Source organism: Marmota marmota, unplaced genomic scaffold (assembly GCF_001458135.2).
Source record: "Marmota marmota marmota unplaced genomic scaffold, marMar, whole genome shotgun sequence".
NCBI classification, from domain to species: Eukaryota; Metazoa; Chordata; class Mammalia; order Rodentia; family Sciuridae; genus Marmota; species Marmota marmota.
Genome location: NW_026000140.1, coordinates 990,756 through 1,012,691, shown reverse-complemented (window position 1 = coordinate 1,012,691; position 21,936 = coordinate 990,756). Strand labels below are relative to the sequence as shown.

The following is a 21,936-nucleotide window of genomic DNA, read 5'->3' as shown; positions in this document are numbered from 1 at the left end:
CCTGAAGTATGCCAGGTTGGGAAGCATCTCAGGGATCTTTTTCCTTGGTTGTATTCCTAAAGTCTTCATCAGGGAATGGAGGAGAGTCTGAGTTCCATGGAATCTAAGAATAGGTTGGGCAACTTAGTAGAAAGTGGAGAGAGTAGAATAGGAGGCTAATTTTCAGGGATAACCAAATCTGGATTTATAGTCTCTTAATTTAGGCATATTTTCCATACAAACACATATCATACCTTTGTCACAAGCAAGGGTCACTTTCTATACCTCCTTTCCTATATTATATTTCATAGGATTGAACTCATTCCATGTCTTTTCTTGTTTTTCTTTCTCTTGGAGACTTTGTTCTGCAGTTTTTGATACTGTTCTGAGAATACTTGTCTGATTCCTCCTAGTCTTCCATGCCACTTATGCTGGATTAGGTGTCTCTTCTCTGTGATTCCAAAGAGCACTTTGTGCTTGGTCTTTTCATAGCAATTTTCATGTGTACTATAGGGTTGAGGGTATCTATTTTGCAATATTGATGTGAGAAAATATATGTAAAGTAGCTGATCTTGGCTTAGAGTGGTTGTTTTTTTAAATTAACATTGTGATTCTCTGTCTACATTTCGATCATGCCCCTTGTTATCTTTGAAGGAAGGGACTGTATGCCTGATGCCTTGCACACTGTGTAGGACTTAGGTAGATATTCAGTAAACTTTGAAAAAAATAAATGAATTGAATAAAATGAATTAATGACTAGCAAAGGTAAGGGATGAGTATGCTTTTCTTAACTACTCAAATATGTAAATAATAAGCATACAATTCCTCATATTTTCAATGAGAAAAAAATCTTTATTTAAAATAGGCTAATTGTTTTAGATTAAATAAAATACTCTAAAAATAAGAATTTAAAATCCAATGTATGAAACCCAGTAATACCAGGGAGAGGTTCTTTACGCATTCCAATTTAATCAAGTTTAAATGAAACAGCTTTGAATTCTGAGACTATGTGCTTCTTGCTTAGAAAAAAGAAAGCAGTGCTGCATTTCCTGGATATAATAGTGTCATGCTAGTAGGACAAATCCCATAATGCTGAAGAGAGTTAAGAAACAAGATTATCAAATGCTGAGACTCTTAGACTTGCTGTTAATAGTATTTCTAAATCACAGAGACAGTCAACACATTTTATTTCAATAAGAGAATGAAAGCAAGAAGGGAACCTACACTATTTCTAGCCACTTGTATTTATTAATACATGCTTAGCGTGTTTAATGCCTTTGCTGTAGAAGGTATTAAGTGTTTTAGCAAAAAGGTAAACTGTGGGGACAAAACTGGGAAGCTTGTGCATACAGAAAGTAGTTGATATCTCAAGGTTTTCAGGGCTCGTGGAAACGCCATGCATCATGTACCATCTGGGGTTGGTGGACTTTGTTTCCTGGCATTGATGTTTGCTGAGTGTCTGGGGTCATTGTGGTATCCATGGTTGCTTCTCCTGTATCCAGGGGTGTGGTAACATCAGCACCATAGGTTTCATAAACCTCAGCTAATTCAGGGGTCATCAGTGGGTCAGCAGCTGATGGAGTGACCCCAAGGGGTCCCTTTCTCTGCCCTGCAGGGCCCCTTGCCAGGTTGGGAATGTTGTCGTTAGGGAAAGCAAGGAGTCCTGCATGAGTACCAGGTGCTATCTGTGAAAGGAGCGCTGGGTTTTTTGGATTGGCTGGGTTGGCCTCCTGCACGGGGGAGGCTTGTGCCTCTCCTTCTCCCTTCTCAGGACCTTTTGTTCCCGCTGGGGAGTCAAATTCCAGAGTAAAATCTCCACCCATGGCTGGATTGGGAGACATTCTCCTAAGGCTGTGCCTCAGGCCTCCAAATCCTGGGAACATGGCTCCATAGCCCATGGGGCCTCCTCTTCCTCCCTGGAAAAACCAACATTTATCAAGGAAACCGTTAGTACATTCTATTAGCAATGTCATGCAATTATACCTGATCATATTCTCTGAGAATTTAGGAAAAAATTGATAGAGAACAGGGAACTGGCTGACAGCTTTGTGTAAACGTATTTCTCATTGAACTAGCTTTAAAATATAATAGAAAGGATTCTGCACACATCTAAGTGGGGGAAGGCAACTTCGGTGAAAGGTAGATAGAGTCTCCTTACCATGCTTGGCTGGAGGGTGAGGAGAGCAGCAGGCACAGGGCAGAAGAAAGAAAAAGTTAGTTTGAATTTAATTTTAAGAAAACAACAAACAGCTGAAATGGCTACAACCATCAGAAAACAAACAAAAACTGAAATCCATAACTGTGTTTGTTGAAGAATGTTTTGGAAGATCTTGTCAATGGCATTTCAAAGTATTCCCCAAATGAATGAAGCCCCATGTAAGAATTTTTCTTTCTTTTTCTCCTTTTCTTTCCTTCTCTCCTTTCCTCTAACCAGGTATAATTTTTAAAAAAGCTTGATTTGTCTGAAGAAACTAAAATAGAATTCCATAACTTATCATGTTTCTTTTCTACCTTTACTACAAGGTAATCTGGGATGTTTGTGGTGATCAGCAATGTGTGACTCATGTTTGTATTCTCATTTCCTTACAGTTTTGACTCACTTTAAATCCTACCTTCAATTTTCTTTGGCTATTTTTATTGGGTGTTTTTCATAAGCCACTACAAAATCTCTTGGGAATGAGTCAGAATATAAATAACTTGATTGATAGTATAAGATGGTAATTAGCACTTAATTTGAATTTTTAATTTGCAGCCAGTTGTGTTCATGTTATATAGATTCAACACTCTTTACTTCTGCCTTCTCTGACTCTGTTCTGAGTCTCAGCTCTTGGTGGGAATCCTTGGTCTGGGTTAGTTGTATTTCCTTTCTTCTTCTTTCTTTCCTTAATAAGACAGTGCTAGTTCCTTATCCTAGGAATTTCACATTATCTGCACTGTGCTTATTTTTTCTATTCATTCTGTAAAAGCAGGAATCTTATTTATCTTATTTATGGTATCTTTCTATGCATATAGCAAACAAAAGGCACTCAAAAATGTTGAGCTATGAGTTTTCTTTTAGTGATAGCATTTGTGTATATTTATTAATTTGATAGTATATATAGTTGACAATACCTTGTTAATTTAATAGAACTTTTGCTTTGTTATCTTTGTAAACATATGTAACAGGAATTTCTGAGAAAAAAAATGTTAAGATGTCTGGGTTTATTGATTTCAAATATTAAACTGTACTCTTCATATGTGGATGTGAATATAAGAATATACTATCCTTGACTTAGGCACTTTAAAGTTTATAATAATCAAATTTTAAACTTGGCTAATTTTCTTTTCCTTTTTGATCTTTTAATTTTGTGATCTGAATTATTTTTTGCTGCTATTGAATTGAGTGTTTAGGAGATTAAATGGTCCTAGAAAGAAAGGGATTGTGTATGAACTGCACATATCTTTTTTTTTTTTAAAGTGTTTGCAGTTCATTGCTGATGCCCTTTCAGGAGAGGTGTCTTTTCTGATCATACACAAAGAATGAGGCAGAACCCTATACTCAAGAATGGTTATCATTAAAAAATATAGGAATTCCTGGGTGAGGGCTGTAGCTCAGTGGCAGAGCACTTGCTTTGCATGTGTGAGGCACTGGGTTCGATCCTTAGCACTGCATAAAAAACTAAAGAAATAAAGGCATGCTGTCCTTCTACAACTATAAGAAAAAATTTAAAAATATAGGAATTCCTCCATAGGAAACGCTATGAAATCTTTTGATACTATTTCAGAGTCAAGCTTCTGGTTTGAGAGTAGAAAAATCTAAGTCCTGTGATCTTTTGACTGCTTTCATGGTTAGTGTCTTTTGTAGCTAGTCATCTATGACTGTTATTTCTTGGTCACTATTTCAAGAAGAGTTAGAAGACATTACTCACGTCCATTTCTTCTGAACTCATGATACCAAGTCTGGTAGGAGCATTCTGTTCAAAGAGAAACAGTGCATCATATTATGAACCAGCTGCCTTTTATTACCTTCTTATCTACTAAAACAAAGTTAAAAGTCATTTAGCATTTCCTTAAGGCTTAATATTAATGCAGTATCCAGGGACAGAGCAGAAAGTCCAGTCATTCTTGAAAAAATGTAGCCAATTTGTCAGATCTAAAATTCACTTTTCCTTAATGCTAATTGTTGTGTCTGGCCAGAATTATCCAAATAGGGAACTGTGCCTCCTTACCATTTCAGTTGATAATGTAGGCACTTAGAGAATATTTATTTGCAATATCTTGTGTGAGGTCTGGATTTTTATAATTTTAGCCCTCAAGATGATATTTAATTAAATATACTTTTAATAGAATATGAACTTACCAGTTGATTTGCTCCATAAGACGTGTAAAACATTCCTGGATAAAGCTACACAAAATAAAATGGTTATCACAAAATGCTTTTTCCAAGGAAAGAACTTTCAAATTAAATTGCAAACACTTAGAGAAGCTGTATTTTAAAAACAAACAAACTTACTGCAGATGGTTTGTTTTGTGGCAGTGGTCCCCGAGATATCAAACGGGCTATATGGAACAACTTTAAGTGGTAAAAAATAAAACAAATAATTTACATAGGCAAGTCCCACTATAGTAATATATAAGAGTTATATGAAATACATTTTCAGATGGATTACTATGAAGAATTGGTACTTAACGTTTCAGGAAACAAAAGAACCCATAATACTTCATATTTATGGACAAATGGAACAATTAAAAATTTCGTTAAATTTTTTTTGAAATACAGATATATTTTTCCTAGGAAAGTATCTCAGTGAAATCTATACTTACTGATGGAACCTGTGGACCAGCAAAATCCATTACCAGGAGCTATATCATAGATAAGGATTAAAGTTACCAGTCAAAATAAACAAACTGAACAGACGCTTATTTACGATTACAATAAAACAATTTAAAATATGTTTCTCTCTTTTATTTTTTTTAGTCTTTTGAGGGGATGACCCAAGAATTTACAATTGTCTTTTACTAATGTGACTCAAGTGTCCTGGCAGGACAATTTGCTAGATCTAAAATTCACTTTTCCTTTAAATTTTATTGTGTGTGTCTGGCCAGAATTTGCTATATCTTGCAGAATAAAAAGTAATGAATTTTGGAATTGGAACATACTTGGTTTGAATTCTGGCTCTGCCACTTTGATTTTATATAATCCTGGCCAAATTCTGTAATTTCTTAAAGTCTATCTTGTCCTTAAAAGGGATAATCATATCTATCTTTATAGATATTAAAAGGAATGATCATATATATATTTTATAATATGACCTTTATGTTGTAAATCTATCTTTCTAGATTGTAGGCAGGGTGACATGGGAGAATGTTAAATACCTCCAGCATAATAGTTATATGGTATATCTTCTTTTTTCTGTCCATTGTTTTTTTCTCTATTAAAGATACTTTATCAGAGATAAGATAAATTATGTTATAATGGCATATTAAGAATTGTAATGCAAAAATAAATAAATCAATTAAAAAAGATACTTTACTAAAGGTACTTTTGTACTTTTGGTTTTCATCTCTGCAGAGAGGTGATAATATAAGATCCTACTTGTTATGCTGAAGGATTAATCCTCTCCTCTGTCTTTCTAACAAATGAAAAAATGATGGTAGATTGCCTGGACTTCTCTGGGCTGCCCTGTATCCTATGAAAACTTTCACCTTTTGCAACTAAGAAGCCAAGTTTTAAAAGCACAGAATATTTTTTGAATGTGTCTTATCTCTGGTGGTAAAGGGTACAAATGAATATTTATGTTTTACTTAAAAAATAGTCCTCAAAATGAAAGGCTGATCAATAACATTTATATTTTCATGTATTAGTTCTGAAGGCTACGAGTTTTAGAATTGGCTAGCTAATTAGTTTTCTTTCATTAGGTTAGTAGGTGATCCTGATCTGAATATAGAGAAAAGAATTACCTTAGATGTTGGTGGTTTCTCTGTTGGTGCCACCTGTTGCTCAGTTGCTGGCGGTTCTCCATCCTGCAAGGGCAGCTGCCTTGGATGCATTGGAGGTTGAGGACCACCCTTTTGGGCTGTTGCCTGGATATCGGTTGCAGCAGTGGGCTGGAGGAAAGGTTTCAGTCCTGACTGTTGAGGCTGCAGGGATGGCTGTGATGGGAGAGGTGGGGGATGCACAGGCAAAGAATATTCATACTGTAGAAAAATTTGAAAAGAGTGTCAGGAAGGGATGTGGTGCCTAGAATTTCTACAGCAAAAGACTTGGGTAGTTTTTGTTTGGAAGGAATGTTAGGGGACTTAAAGCAGTATTTATATAGGAAGCAGAACTGATTTTATTTGAAGAAATTTTGGGTATGTTTGTTTCTTCTACCTCCTTTGGGATAAACATTGCTCTGGGAGATGGAAAGCTACTTGAACTTCCTAATGGAATGAATCATTCATTTCCTCCTCTGGGTGCTATGACTACCTGCATGTATTTTTATTTTACTACTTTCACTGCATTATAATTATTTGTCATAAATATTTGGTCTCCTGGTAACTGAGAAAAAAATAATGTATTTTATCTTTATAGCTCTTGTATTTAACATATTAACCTAGTTCCTAACAAGTGTCTGGCACATGGTAGGTACTTAATAAATTGTGAGTTAATGAAAAGATAAGACCTAATTAAATAAAATATACATCAAATCCCTTCATCATGAAGTTCATTTTGGAAAAATTAGTCAAGTGAAGAAACAATCACCATTAACATAATTTATTGACTACTAAATGTGGACTGTCGTATAATGCTCCTGATGAGGAAGACCATCTGCAATTAAAAGATACTGTCAAAACCACCATGTTTGTTTGATTCTTTTAGAAATTACTTGTGCCGAGTGGCTCCATATTGCTTGTAGATCAGTTACAAATTCCTCAAACTGGCATGGAAGTCTAATAATAATTGGCTCTGTTTTGCCTCTTCAACCATTGTACATGTGTAAACTCTCATGCTATTTATTATTTCTACAATGCAATTTAGCACCTTGTAATATGTTGTCTTATCTCCCATAACATTTGAAATGTTATAAGCTTGGAGTCATTCTAAAATGCATTTATTTTTATCCTAAAGCACAGTTTGATTAACTTTATATATGTTAGGCACCCAACAAATAATGATTAACAGATTGATATATTTATTGACTTCTATAGGGTTTGTTGTGTTTTAACAAGGATGTTTGTCATCATTTGAAATTAGCCTTTGGGAATTATATTTAGATAATTTTTTAAAATGAAAATAGTCCAAACTATAATCTGTTTTTAATTCCAAGGATTGTCTATCTATTATCCTTGCTAATAATTTTAGCATCACTCTTTTGTATTTTTTTCAGTTTTTTTTTTTTAGTTGTAGATGGACACAATGCCTTTATTTATTTTTATGTGGTGCTGAGGATCGAACCCAGTATCTTACACGTGCTAGTCAAGCACTCTGCCACTGAGCCACAACCCAAGCCCCAGATCTTTTGTATTTTGGAGGCCATTATCTTTCTATGTGGAATACATATGCAAATGGGTTGAAAATTTAAATTGCCTAATTAATAACAGTTGTTATAGGATTTATTTTATTTGGTATTAGAATAATTAATGGTAAATTGCTAGTTCTTATTTCTAATATAACATAACTTAAAGAAGACAAGTGGGGAAAGATTTTAAAGCTTGAAATTTCAAACAAACTCATGCTTACCTGTTGAGTTTCATGTTCTGTTGGTCTTAGCCACGGGAGAGAGGAATGTGGTGGAAGGAGACCATGCAACCACAAAGAGTTAAGTGATTTCCCAAAGCCAAATCTAGAAAACTATAAACATGGAGAAAAAGCAAAACAAATATACTTACATTTCAATCTTATGGAATACAAATAAAAAGTAAAAATAACATTGGTTAATGTAAATTCTCTCTTCCAACAGACAAAAATTCCATTCTGGGTAAGATTGCAGTATTGCTATAAATTTGTTTAAGATTCAGCTTTTTAGGCACATGTGTTTTGGGCTATATAATAAAACTGATAATGTAAGAAAGAATTTAATTTTTTTTAACTTGTAGATAGGACACAATACCTTTATTTATTTATTTATTTTTATGTGGTAGGCAAATGCTCTACCACTAAGCTATACCCCCAGCCCAGGATTTTTTTTTTACTAAAGAAAATTCAATATTGTGTTTGTTTTCCCCTGCTACCCACCTTATTTTGTTTTTGGCAATCTCAATTACTTATTTGTTCTGTCAGTATTTAAAATATTATCTATTCATAAGCAAATTTTTTGAATTATGGTGCTGTTGCTACCACCATCATCACCACCACTAATTTCTGAATTATAAATATTTGAAAATATGATTACCTGAGAAAGTGCATTCAATCCCTGGAGACTTCCCAACTGCCTCATTGTCTATTAAGTAAAAAATAAAATAAAATTAGTGTTTGTCGCATTAGTACATGTACTTTGGATAATGATGTCTATAATTTTCTGCCTTTTGACCCAGTTGATTTCTCATGATATTTAACATTATCAAGATAAAGTGTGGGATGGGTTAATTTGAATAAAAAAATGAGTAGACCCAAATCATATTGAGAGATGTACATGTGAAAGTGTGGATTTGCCATTATTGTTATTCTAATAAAAAATGAGCTTGCTTTTATCATTAATTAAAGAAGGAAGAGTGTCAGTTAAGTGTGTGTGTGGGTCACATTAAACATAGAAAAATGGCTCATTCAACTGAAATATAAGTGTAATTGTGAGGATATTGCTTCATTAAATCTTTCCCCCTACTTAAATTACTTTATCTTAAACACATTCAATTTGAAAAACAATTTGGAAAAATAGACACACCAAACAAAGCAAACCAATCTTCAACTTTTTCCCGAGAAAAAAAGACTTCAAAAACACAAGTATAAAATACATTGGAAGAAACATCTGGATAGATTATCAAGAATGTGACTATATTAACAAAAAGTCAATTTTACTTTTTTAATGGGAAAAGATTTAGAGTACTTTATAATGAGTTTAACTTGAAAGTGAGAAGAAAATTTCAAAGAAATGAGCTTGTATGTGAGATAAACGTCTAGCCCATATACCTACTGGCTGACCTCAGATTGTTATGAAAGAAGGAAATTTTGCAATGCCTTGTGGAAACTGTGGTAGTTATGAACTCCTAAATTTCTGTTTATAGCTGTAAATGTTTTATTGTATGGTCAGAAGTTTCTATGTTTCGGGGGTTGTCTAATCAGACCATATATTATTTATGAGAACTGCAGTAAGGGAAATACAGGCTATACAGGTGGTATTATAGTACAATGCTAATGCTATTTATTTATTTATAAAAAATAAATGACAGCAAATGCATTACAATTCTTACTACTCATATACAGTACAATTTTTCATATCTCTGGTTGTATATAAAGTATGTTGACACCAATTCGTGTCTTCATACATGTACTTTGGATAATGATGTCTATCACTTTCCACCATCCTTGCTAACCCCCTGCCCCTCCTTTTCCCTCCCACCCCTCTGCCCTATCTAGAGTTCGTCTATTCCTCCCATGTTCCCCCTCCCTTCCCCACTATGAATCAGCCTCCTTATAACAGAGAAAACATTCGACATTTTTTTTTGGGGGGATTGGCTAACTTCACTTAGCATTATCTTCTCTAATGCCATCAATTTACCTGCAAATGCCATGATTTCATTCTCTTTTATTGCTGAGTAAAATTCCATTGTGTATATATGCCACATTATTTTTAAACATTCATCCACTGAAGGGCATCTAGGCTGGCTCCACAATTTAGCTATTGTGAATTTGCTGCTATTAAATATTGATGTGGCTGTTTTCCTGTAGTATGCTGATTTTAGCATTTTTTTTGAACAAATAAATTTTGTCATGAAAACTTTATTATGTAAGATATTATAAATGGCATGACTAAATATAAACGATTTGTGACTATAGAGCAATGTGTTTTAATTAATGTCATAATTACATTAATGTGTACATAATATAAGGTATTAATTATAATTATTGCTTTGATTCACATATAGATTATGTTTGAAAGCTTAAAGCACCTGCAAATTTAAAATTGCAGAATTATAGAATAAAGCTCTAATAAATCTCACTAATGTACCTAGAACTGCTCGGGATGACAGTCACAGACTTCTGACTAGGAAAACTAAAAACAGTTTATTATGTTTCTCCATGATCAGAGATCATATTATATATACAAACTCTAGTAATACATACCTCAAGGCTCAAGCTAGCCATGCCAGGTGCCATGCCTGGTGCCCCAGGTTGCTGAGGAAACATCTAAATTGAAATAAGAATAATTCTGAGTTCTCTTAGAAACTTTCTTAAATGCATGTTTGGAATAGAAAATCACCCCAGTACATAAGGGCTAGCTGAGAGGCCACCATATTAGTTTATTACTCTAATGAATTGGTATTTTGAACAGAATGAAGAAGAATTTAAGTTATTTAGGAGAATTACCATAATATTTAATAATTTTGCTACCTATGCATCATTTATTTTTGTGCATAGCTTACTCCTATGTTACTTTAAAAGCAAAATTTGATTTAAAGCTAAACACAATGAGAAGTAAAGCAACAAAAGAGTAGTAAAATAGATAGAAGTAATAGTAGTAAATAGATAAAGCAAAATTTCTTAAAAATTATTACATAAAAAAGCAAAGGGGTTACACATGAGCTGAATTTTCATGTGATTTCAACAAATCTCCATGTTTTTGGTTTATGGCATTGAGAAAAATCATGTGCAAGACCTAACTTGCTTCCCATTCAAAGGGCTTTAACAAGTCTTCCATCATCATCTTTAGTGGATGATTACTCTATCAACCTGTTGATCTGTGTTTTGTATTCTTAAATTACATCCAGGCTGGTTTTCCTTAAAGAAAAAGCATTCTAGCACTAGGTACTGTGCTATTATACTCAATATGTTGTTAAAATTATAGCTGTATTTACAGAAATTAGTTTAAAAATATAATTATTTCCTTTTTAAGCCTTCCTTACATTTTTACATATTAATATGTGCAAATACCAGGGCACAAAATGGAGAATAGAAGAGTAGGAATTAGGGTAAATGGATTTTTAAAGTTTTTAGTTCTTTGGATATTTACATTTCTAGTGTCAAGGAATGCCTTCTTTCTTTCATTTGTACTACATATATTTATGGAATGTCTACTAAATATATTGGGATTTTTTTTCCTTTAGAAGTAAGAAGTTCAGGAATTGTACCCTATATCATTTTACTCCCTACTTTTTCATGTAAGTAAAATCCCACTTTCTGAGTCGTGGTGAAAATTTTTCTAAATAATTCAGTTTTGGACATGAATAGAAAGGAAGACATTATAAATGTGTAGCAAACATATCTGGGTGGAGAAGGAGGTTAGTTGTTTAGATAGGAAGAATGATTGTGAGTACCTGTGTATATATGGGTATGAGTATGTATGATACAGCAGACTGTTCAGAATTTGAGAGGACTGTAAGAGCGCAGTTTTCTTCCTTCCCATTGGTCAGAATACAAATAACACATCTTAGATAGGTTTAACTACAGGACAAAATATAAGTATATTCTGGAACATATATTTCTATATGTTCCAAGGCATGAATTAAGGAACAATATTTACATAAATGTAAGTAAAATATATTTTCAATGAGGAATTAAAAGGAGATGAATATCTGATTTGAGGACAATTGTAAGGAATTGTCATGTTCCTCAGAGTGGGCCTGATTGATATAGATCAGATAAGGTTCATAGTATCAATGTAATAGATAGTTGAAGTAGACCCTAATGTTGGTACCATATAAAGTTAAGTTAGGGTGGCAACCTCAATTTTTCTTTCATTTAAAATTCATCTTGCATGATAGGACAGAAATTCTACTTTTATTGTGGAAATTAAAATTTTCATTCTTATAATTAGTTTTCATCCTCTTTAAAACATTTAAAAAACTCAAATAGTTATAACCTTTTCTCTCAAGGAATTAAAATATTCTGAAGCTCATTTGAGGCCAACTATGAGCTCCTCAAGATAAGAGATCATGGCTTAATGTATTTTCATGTTTCCAGTGCCTACCTCATAGCTGGATGCATGGTATGTGCATGTAATTACATGTAGTCTGTGTGTAATTGCTAATGAATATAGCAACTGAATAAAGTCTTTGACATATCAGAAGTGCATGCTTAACTGAAGTAGTTTAGTGCTCCAAGAGATCATGTTTGTATGAGATCCTTACCCTATATGATAGTGTGGATCGGATGACATGTAATTAGCCCCATTGCCACGACCTGTTTTGAGAAATTGCAGCTCTCTGTCACACAATTTCACCCCTAAAAGGTAAATTTGTTATTTAATTACTAACTTTAACTAGAATTACCTAGCTTAGTTTTGTAACCAAAGTAATTTGGCCAATATTGTCCTTTTTAAAATGAAGAAGTATACTTTACTTTTTTCAGAGAAATTTTCTCTTTCCATTAAATTTCATAATGATATAGCAAGGAGTTAATAACAAAATTGTGCCATGGTATTGTGGATGCCCCCTAAGTCTTTTAACTTCAAATGAATGAAATAAAACTTAGAAATTGTCTTTGGGATATTTTAAATATTGTTTGGAATAGAAAAAATATGTGACGGACTTATTGCATTTTGATAATAAGGCTGAAATGTGAGCTGCATGACTTTGATTCAGTAGAATCTATACCAATAAATTAAATCAAATGAGTTAATGAGTGGACTCTTAGCCAATGTCATTTCAGTGATATCAAACTATCAGGAACCCATGTAGGGTATACTCTAGAAGATAAACTTACCGGCACTGCAAAACTCATTTCCAGGAGGCACAGGATCAGTATCAAGTCTTTCATTTTGAAAAATGAAATCTAAAACACAATTGGTGGAGAATTAAATCAGGTAAATTTTTACATCATGGCTAAAAGACATTTAAAAAAGTGAATCTGAATCTATGCTCTTCCAAAATAATAAAGTTTTAAAAAAATATCCAAAAAGATTTGTAATTTAGTTGTTCCTGGAATGAATTGGCAAGCAATTAAAAATATCTAAATACTTTATTATGTAGTTACAATCTAAATGACAATTTAGGAATGACCTCTAAGGATATTCTTTAAATTCTGTGCTGCGTTTCATAAAACAAATTATAAATAAATCCCTTCTAGTATGTGAAATCTTGGTCTATCAAGTACTATTAACAGAAAACTATAGTTTTCTTAAACTTTGGGACAAATTTTGAAATACATTTACAATGCAATTTCAATAAACCTTTATTTGCAGATGTATGGGATATATCATTTGATGTTTAGATTATCTACATAAGTATGCCAAAACTTATCTTTGTCAAATTAGAGTAAATGGAATATTTTAATTTCCTTTGGCTTTAGTAGAATATATGTCTCCCAATTCAGTTTTTCCTCCTAAAATGAACTATCTTTCTAAATTTATTCTGTAAGCTCAAAAGGCTCTTTGCTCTTACATAAGTGGAGATCTGAATAATAAATAAATTTGCTTATCTCCTAATACTTTTCTAAATTAGGTACTGTCACTAATAATCACAGATAGTAAAAAGAAAAGGTCTATAGTTAAGCCTTTTTTTTGCTTAGCTGGATGGTTATTAGTTATGTCTTCTCTGAAACATGCTAATGGATTATAATAAGCTATTATTCAGCATCTAGTTGACAAATGAAGATAAATCTTCTTTATAAAGGTTGCCTGAAGATAGGAAAAAAGAACTTACAGGAAATATATGGAAACCATAAAATCACATTTTACCTTAGATGCTGACATTCACTGTGTTCTCAGGGTCTGTTGATGCTAAGCAAGATAGTTCTAAGGAAAGAAGATTAAATTTTTTTTCTGGACTGTGCCTAGGACTTGCTCTGTACCTCTCATTCAGGGAAGATCAGAAACCTTTATTTAAAGTGGTGGTCCACCAATCAAAGTGAAGCAAAATGCAGGAAAAAAAAATCTCTGCTCCTGCAATTAGCCCACACCCTTTTATTGCATGCAAGGACATTGACCCTGTAGGGTTTCATTATTTTTAATTGTAACTCAACCCTTGTGTTTATTCAGAGAACTGAATTACAGGGAAAACAGCAAGGGAAAAACGGACATAGGTTCTAAAGACAATCATTTTGGTGAGTTGAGGGAAATATACGTAAAATAGTTGCAAAACAAGCCATTATCTGTTTTGTGCAAGTATTTATCTGTAGATAAAGCTAGTGACCCAGTGCCAGCAATCTCAGGAGTTTCAAACTCAGGTTTATTGTGGTAAAAGTAACTCCTTTCCTTCCCTCTAACAGACATTCACTCTAGAGGTAAACACTAAAGTATCTTTCTGGGTTTGAAAGAGAAGCTGAAAATATTAGATGGATAATGAAAGTGTTGTGTTTTTTCCCCACAGAATTTTCTAGGTATTTTCATATCCAAAGATAACTGATTAGAGAAAATCAAGCTTTTGTAAGACATTTTAATTCGACCTTCTGCAATAATCACTTTGGGTAAGGCTTTGAGTGCATATTCTTTGTGGGGAGGGGAGCAAGATTCAGAAGATTCTTCATGAACCAATCAGATAAATGGGCACAACTCTCACTTCACTCTTTAGATAAATCCATTTCTAGGCATTGGTATCAAGCCAGATTAATAAGGCAAATTTGGGTCACTTGAAAGGTTAACATCAACATGGATGGGTTTTTCTCCATGAATAGATAAAAATATTGTAGCTATAGATAGAAAATCATCTGCTTTTGTTACATCTCTGCCCCTCTTAGTCTTTCCAAAGGTGTGATTTAACACATGGTAGGGTTAAGCACAGAAGGAATAGTTTCTGAAGAAGGGATGACTCAGTACACTCTAGGGAAGTAGAGATCTTGCCAATTATAGGGGATATGGAGGAAACTGGTATTTTGGGAGAAAGACATCTCCATAACCAAGTACAGGTCTAATAGCTTCAAATAATGTTTATCTAATAAGCTGTCCTTGGAAAACCCTTTCTCTCACTTATAAGAAAATTACCTTTAGGATGCAAAGAAATAATATCAGTGTGTTTTGTAAACAGTCAGATATTATTGAAATAAAAGTGTTATTCTCCCCACTCGCCCCAAACTCTGTTGCTTGATCAAGTCCCTTAGTCTCTATGAGCCATGGTTTCTTTTTTCATAATATAATGCTAATAACTTATAGCCACAGGCTTGTCTTGAAAATTCACTGAGATGATGAATATGTAACAGTTGCCAAACAGTGGATGCTTAATAAATGTGTTGACTGTCCTTTTTGTGGGAGAAACTGCTTGAAACATGGAGCCACAAGGACACTGAAGTGTGTGTGTGTGTGTGTGTGTGTGTGTGTGTGTTTTGGAGGAGGTGGTATGCTATAGTTAGCTTCATGAACTCCAAGAATTGCTAAAGGAAAGACCCAATGGTAGGCATTTCCTCTGTATGGAAAATGATGCTGAATCTATGAGACTGGAATGATGGTATGTGTATCTTTTACAAGTTATGAGCATGATTATGGAATAGTGATAAAGTTGTTTTGGTAGGATTCATATGTTCTACTTTGCTCTTAAGCAAAATATCCAATTCATAGTTGATATTGCTTCTTCTTATCTTCAAAAGTCCTTCATGCTTACTCCTGTATTCTTCATTTTCAGATGTTTACCTGGTATTTATTTTTCTCTTCCGATATCTTGCATATCAACAGCAAAGTTTTCTTAAATACTGGTTTCAGCACGTTGCTGCCCTACTCACAAACTTTTTAAGGATCCTAAGGCTATCATGTAAAATTCATTCTCTGTAATTAGACAGTTAAATTAACATTTCAACTTACCTTTCCAATTTTTTCTCTCACTTTATGTGAGCTACTGTGCATTGATACAGTAATAATGACTGTTGCAATCAGTTGGAGTTGGTTTCATTTTGCTGTATGTTTTTGGGAAAGTTGATAATTATCCTAATAAATTCTATGAATCATATTTTAATTACAAGAAAATTGGAAATTAGTATAAAATTAATTTCTTCTAGTCATTACAGTTGTTGAAGCAATAACTGCAGCTGACAAATAATGTTGGTCATGACTGTACCTATATGAAGAACAACCAGAGTGCCGATAAAAAGCTATAACATGCTTGCATCCAGAGTACAGCAAAAATGAACAACAAACAAAAACCCTCATGTAACATGCTACAGAAAAACTCATACAAAAAATTCTAGGGCAAGGAGATCCTGCAGAAGATGTTAGTATAGTGACTAAGAATACATCTGTTTAAATTCCCTCTGTTACTTACATTTAATATTTTCATTTGTAAAATGTGATTTATGATGTCAACATTAGTTTAATAAAATTTAAATGTAATAATAAATATTAAGTACATATTTTGTATGCAGAAGATGTCTATTGATCATGAATTATTATTATTGTTGAAATAAAGAAACATGTATGCTAAGTGTACTTCATATTGGACTTTTTAAAGGATTATTGAGGTAGAAAATAAGTACAAAAAGTATATCAGTACAAAAAGTAACACATATTTAGTGTATACATACTCATGATACCATCATTACAAACAAGGCAGTAAACATATCCATCACCTCCCCAAATTTCCTTGTGTTATTCTGTGGGGTGTTTTTTTATTTTTGTAATTAACTTAGCATGAGGTCTATCTTAATATATTTAAACATATTTTGTGGTACTGGGAATTGAATCCAGGGGTGCTTAACTACTGAGTCACTCTCCAGCCCTTTTTAAAATTTTACTTTTGAGACAAGGTCTTGCTAAGTTGCTGAGGCTGACCTTCAACTTTCCATCTTCTTTCCTCAACCTCCTGAGTCACTAGGATTTCAGGTGTGCTCCATGGTACCTGGTTCTTGACATATTTTAGAGTGCACAATATAGTTTTCTTAACTATAGGCCCTACTGTATGTTGTACAGTACGTCTCTAAAACTTATTCATCTTGTAGATGAATAACATAACTTTTATCCATTTTCCCCTCCTTCTAGTTCCTGCTTCTGTGTGTTTAGTTTAGATACCTCATATAAGTAGAATTATGCAGTATTTGTTCTTCAGTGACTAGCTTATTTCACTTGGCATGTCTTCTAGGTTCATCTACATTGTTGTCCATGTAGGACTTCCCTCTTTTTGAGGATGAATAATATCCCATTATATGTATATACCATGTTTTCTTTGCCCATTCATCTGTTGATAGACATTTAGATTGTTCTCTATCTTATTGTTCTCTATCTTATTCTTAGATATTGTGAATAAAGCTGCTATGAACATGGTGGGTCTTTCCAACTTTTCTACCCTCTTAAAACTTATTGCTTAAAGTTCTACTTAGATTTTACCTCTTTTATAACTCCTTCTCTAACCATTCTATTCCACTGTGATTTTTCCCTTCTCTGAATTCCAAATATTTGTTTTTTCCATATTTTTATTGGTGCATTGTTAATATATACAATAGTGGGATTTGTTGTTACATAATCATCCAGGCACCCAATATAACAGTCTAATTTGATTGTTCCATAGTATTTACCTATTACCTGACACCACTTTCTCTTCTGATCTCCCTTTGATTTTCATGAGATCCACCCTTTCCACATTTCTCTTATTTTCCTCTCTATCTTCCACATATGAATGAAAAGATATGACTCTTAGCTTTTGAGTTTGGCTTACTTAGCTTAACCATAATGTTCTCAAGTTCCATCCATTTCCCTGCAAATGACATAATTTCATTCTTCTTTTTTTTGGGCGGGGGGGGGGTACCAGGGATTGAACTCAGGGGCACTTGGCCACTGAGCCACATCCCCAGATCTATTTTGTATTTTATTTAGAGACAGGGTCTCACTGAGTTGCTTAGCACCTCACTTTTGCTGAGGCTTGCTTTGCACTCATGATCCTCTTGCCTCAGCCTCTTGAGCTGCTGAGATTACAGACGTGTGCCCCTGTGCTTGGCTCATTCTTCTATATGATTGAATAAAACTCAATTTTGTATATATACCATGTTTTCTTTAGCCATTCATCTCTTGGTGAACACCTAAACTGGTTCCATAATTTGGCTATTATGAATTGTTCTGGTATAAACATGGGTATACATGTATCAATATAGTATGACTTTAATTCTTTATGTTAAATACCAAGGAGTGGTATAGCTGGATCATAAGGTAGTTTTACTCTTAGTGTTTTGAGGAACCTTTATATACTGATTTCTGTACTGGTTGTACTAATTTGCAGTCCTCTCAACAGTATAAAAGTGCTCCTTTTCCCTATATCCCTTCAAGAATTTATTATTGTTTGTATTCTTGATGACTGCTATTCTGATTGGCATGACATGAAATCTCAGTATAGTTTTGATTTGTGTTTCCATAATTGCTAAATATGTTGAATATTTTTTCATATATTTGTTGGCCATTTGTATTTCTCCTTTTGAGAAATGTCTGTTTACTTCATTTGCCCATTTATTAATTGGATTATTTGGTTTCTTTTTGTGTTCAGTTTTTTTGAGTTCTTTATGTATTCTGGATATTAATCCTTGTCAGAAGAGTAGCTAGCAAATATTTCCTCCTGTTCCATAGGTTTTCTCTTCAGAATTCTCTCTTAAGAATATTAACTGGGGCTGGGGATGTGGCTCAAGCGGTAGTGCGCTTGCCTGGCATGCGTGCGGCCCGGGTTCGATCCTCAGCACCACATACAAAGATGTTGTGTCTGCCGAAAACTAAAAAAAAATAAATATTTAAAAAAAAAAAAAAGAATATTAACTATTCTTAATAGTTTCCTTTGCTGTGCAGAGCTTTTTAATTTATGGGATTCCATTTGTTAATTATTTTTTCCTATATTTTATTTGTTCTAATTAGTTATGCATGACAATAGAATGCATTTTGACACATCATACATAAATGGAGTATAGCTTCTCATTCTTCTGGTTCTACATGATGTAGAGTTACATTGGCCGTGTAATAATATATGAACATAGGGAAATAATGTCTGATTCATTCTACCATCACACCTGCTTCCATATTTCCTTCCCTCCTTTTACTCTCTGCTCATCCAAAATACTTCTATTCTTCCCTAGCCACTTATTAATTTTTGATATGATTTCCTGAGCTTTAGAAGTTCTGTTGAGGAAGTTGTTGCCAGTGCCTGTGTTGGAGTATTGGCCGTATGCTTTCTTCTAGGAATTGAAAAGTTTCTGGTCTAATTCCTAGATCTTTGATACATTTTGAATTGACTTTAGGGAGGGGTGAGAGACAGGGATCTAGCTCATTCTTTGACACATGAATAATCAGTTTTCTGTGCACCACTTGTTAAAAAGGCTCTTTTTGCCAATGTATGTTTTTGGCATTTGTTGTTAAGGATCATGTTACCCTACCTATGTGGGTTTGTCTCTGTGTCTTATACTCTGTTTCATTGTTCTATGTATGTGTTTTTATGCCAGTACCATACAGTGTTTGTTATTATAGCTCTGAGTATATTTTCAAGTTGTTCATTGTGATTTTGCTTTTTTTGGCTTAGTTGTTTTGTCTATTCTGGGTCTTTTATTTTTCCCAAATGAATCTTAGGACTGTTTTTCTAGTTCTGAGAAGAACGTCATTGGTATTTTGATGGGGATTTTATTGAATCTTTAGATTGCTTTGGTAGTATGGCCATTCTGACAGTATTAATTCTGCCTATCCAAGAACATGGGAGGTTTTCCCTTCTTTTGGGGTCGTCTTCAATTTCTTTCTTAAGTATTCTATAATTTTCATTGTATAGGTTTTTCATCTTTATAGATTTATTCCCAAGTATTTTATTTATTTATTTATTTATTATTTTTGAGGCTATTGAGAATGGAATTGTTGAGAAAATTTTCCAAGATGGTGAAATAGAAATAGAGAAGTTCACAAAGTTGTGCCGCAGTCTGGCTGGGCACAAATCACGAGCCACTGAAGCAGGAACAAATTTTATTTCTGAACTCCACCAGCACGCTCCACACACGCTCCACACACGCTCCGGGGACTCCTCCCGAACACCACGCGGCTGGTCCAGGAACCAGCAGCCGGAAATATCCTCCAGAAATCCTTCCTCCTGCACTTCCCCAACCAATGGGAACTCTTCGGGAATCCCCAGAGAACTCCAAAGTAGCATGAGAACTGCAAAGTAGCAGCCAAGGCAGATAGTAATGCCTTGCCTGTCAATCAATACTATTGGCAAAATGCCAGGGGCCATTCCGACTCAGCTGTGGCTCTCAGCAAAGTTGAAAAAAAATTACTATAAAATGCTATCATTAATATGGAGACTGCAAATCTTAAGATGTATCAATGGCATGGTTATTGATGAGCTTGACAAAAACAATTTTTATGGACTTATAGAAATAAATTCCTGGATAGATTAGGTTGAAGAGAAAAGGGAGTAGAGGAATTGGAAAGTATAAGATGACATATCTCTCAAGGATTGTTGCTAGAAAGACAGGCTAATTGGGACCAACAGAAGAAAGTGGCATCAAGAGAGGGTTTGTTGTTAGATGGAAAAAAAAAAAAAGAAATAGAGAAGGTCACTTTCCTGGTTGCTCCATGGTACGAAACCCAGAAAGCAGACAGGCAGCTTCTCAGCAACGTGGGCGAAAAAAAAAAAAAAAAGGACGGGGAGGACTTTATTGGGATTTAATACTAGACATTCAAAGCAGATTGGGGACTCAGGAGATTGGATATCATAAAGTAAGGAACAAATCCCCAGCACTACCACTGCTGCAGGAGGTACCAGGCAAAGCAGTCCCCCCACCAGCAAAATGGAAGGGTAAGGGAATTAAAGGAACACACAATTTTAGGAGACCTGAGGTGTGTCAGTGTATGGAGAATTTAGAGATCAAAGAGACTGCATGACTGTGTGACTAAACTGAAAGGCATTCTGCACAACATCCTTGTGTGGGAAAGAAGCCCCATCTTTCCTGACTGTGTGTGAAGGACAGAGGGAGGAACCATTTTGCAGCTGCAGTGTTGTGGCCAGCAGCTGGGAGACCAGCCAATTCCTGGCAAACCAGAGTTTGCCCCAAAATACAGACTTGGCAAATGCATACTGCACAACATGGAGTGTGCCTAAGTGACCAGAAAATCAAATATGGACAAGGGTTTACACAGGGGAACACTGGTCGTGGAAACCCACTAGCTCTCCCCCTTTCCCCCCAATCTTGCTGCCTCCAGCTGGGCTGGGAGAGATGCTCCTGGAATTTGAAGGGGTGGGAGAGATTGAGTTTGGAGACTAAACCCAAGACCAGGAAACATAGGGTCTGTAGGTAACACAGTGGGCTAAGAATTGGCTCCTCCACCACACAAATGGAGCCCAGGGGAAACCTCTGGGGTGCAGTCTTCCAGAGTGGACTGGCAAATTTCCAGACTAATTAGCATTCAGTGAAGAACCTGGAGCCTACCTAAGCCTAAGCTCTGCTTCCAGGAGTTCTGCCTACAAGATTATCTCTCTTACTCCAACAACCCTACTACAAGGGTGGAGCAAGTATCACATTCCAGATGACCCCACTTAACACTGCTGAGAAGGGAGCTGAGAATCTTTTGAACTCCAGTGGAACAATGGAAACAATTTTTGAACTTTTCATCGAGATCTTTTTTTTTTTTCCTTTTCTCTGTTTAATTGTGACCTTACTGGTTCATGCTTATACATATTCATATTTGTTTTTTTCTAATTTCTAGCATTTTTGAAGCCAGTTATTTTTCATGAGTCAGTATTTTGAGGCATAGGATGTTTGATTAGAATATTTCAGTTTTGTTTTGTATTGTTTATTTTTAATTTTTAAAATTTTTACTTTATATATATGTATTTCTCTCACTTATGTTACTCTTGATTCTCTTTCTTTCTTTTCATCTGATAACAGCCCATCTCTATTATTCTCTCTTTAATTTTTCCTTCTGTCTTCTCTCTTCTTCCCTCCTAATCATTACATCCTACATCACTTCT

The 21,936-nt window shown here is 34.4% G+C and overlaps 1 protein-coding gene across 1 annotated transcript; it reads right to left on the bottom strand.

Moving 5' to 3' along the window:
• Positions 1–593: 593 nt before the first annotated feature.
• Ambn (ameloblastin) lies at positions 594–20,115 on the bottom strand. The gene is made up of 11 exons (XM_048785745.1): positions 19,966–20,115; positions 12,800–12,868; positions 10,223–10,285; positions 8,334–8,381; positions 7,682–7,792; positions 5,920–6,156; positions 4,783–4,821; positions 4,472–4,531; positions 4,319–4,363; positions 3,888–3,932; positions 594–1,895 (listed from the first exon to the last, which is right to left on the bottom strand). The coding sequence occupies exons 1-11, from the start codon at positions 20,113–20,115 to the stop codon at positions 1,356–1,358; spliced, it is 1,407 nt and encodes a 468-aa protein (XP_048641702.1). The 3' UTR covers positions 594–1,355.
• Positions 20,116–21,936: the final 1,821 nt, after the last annotated feature.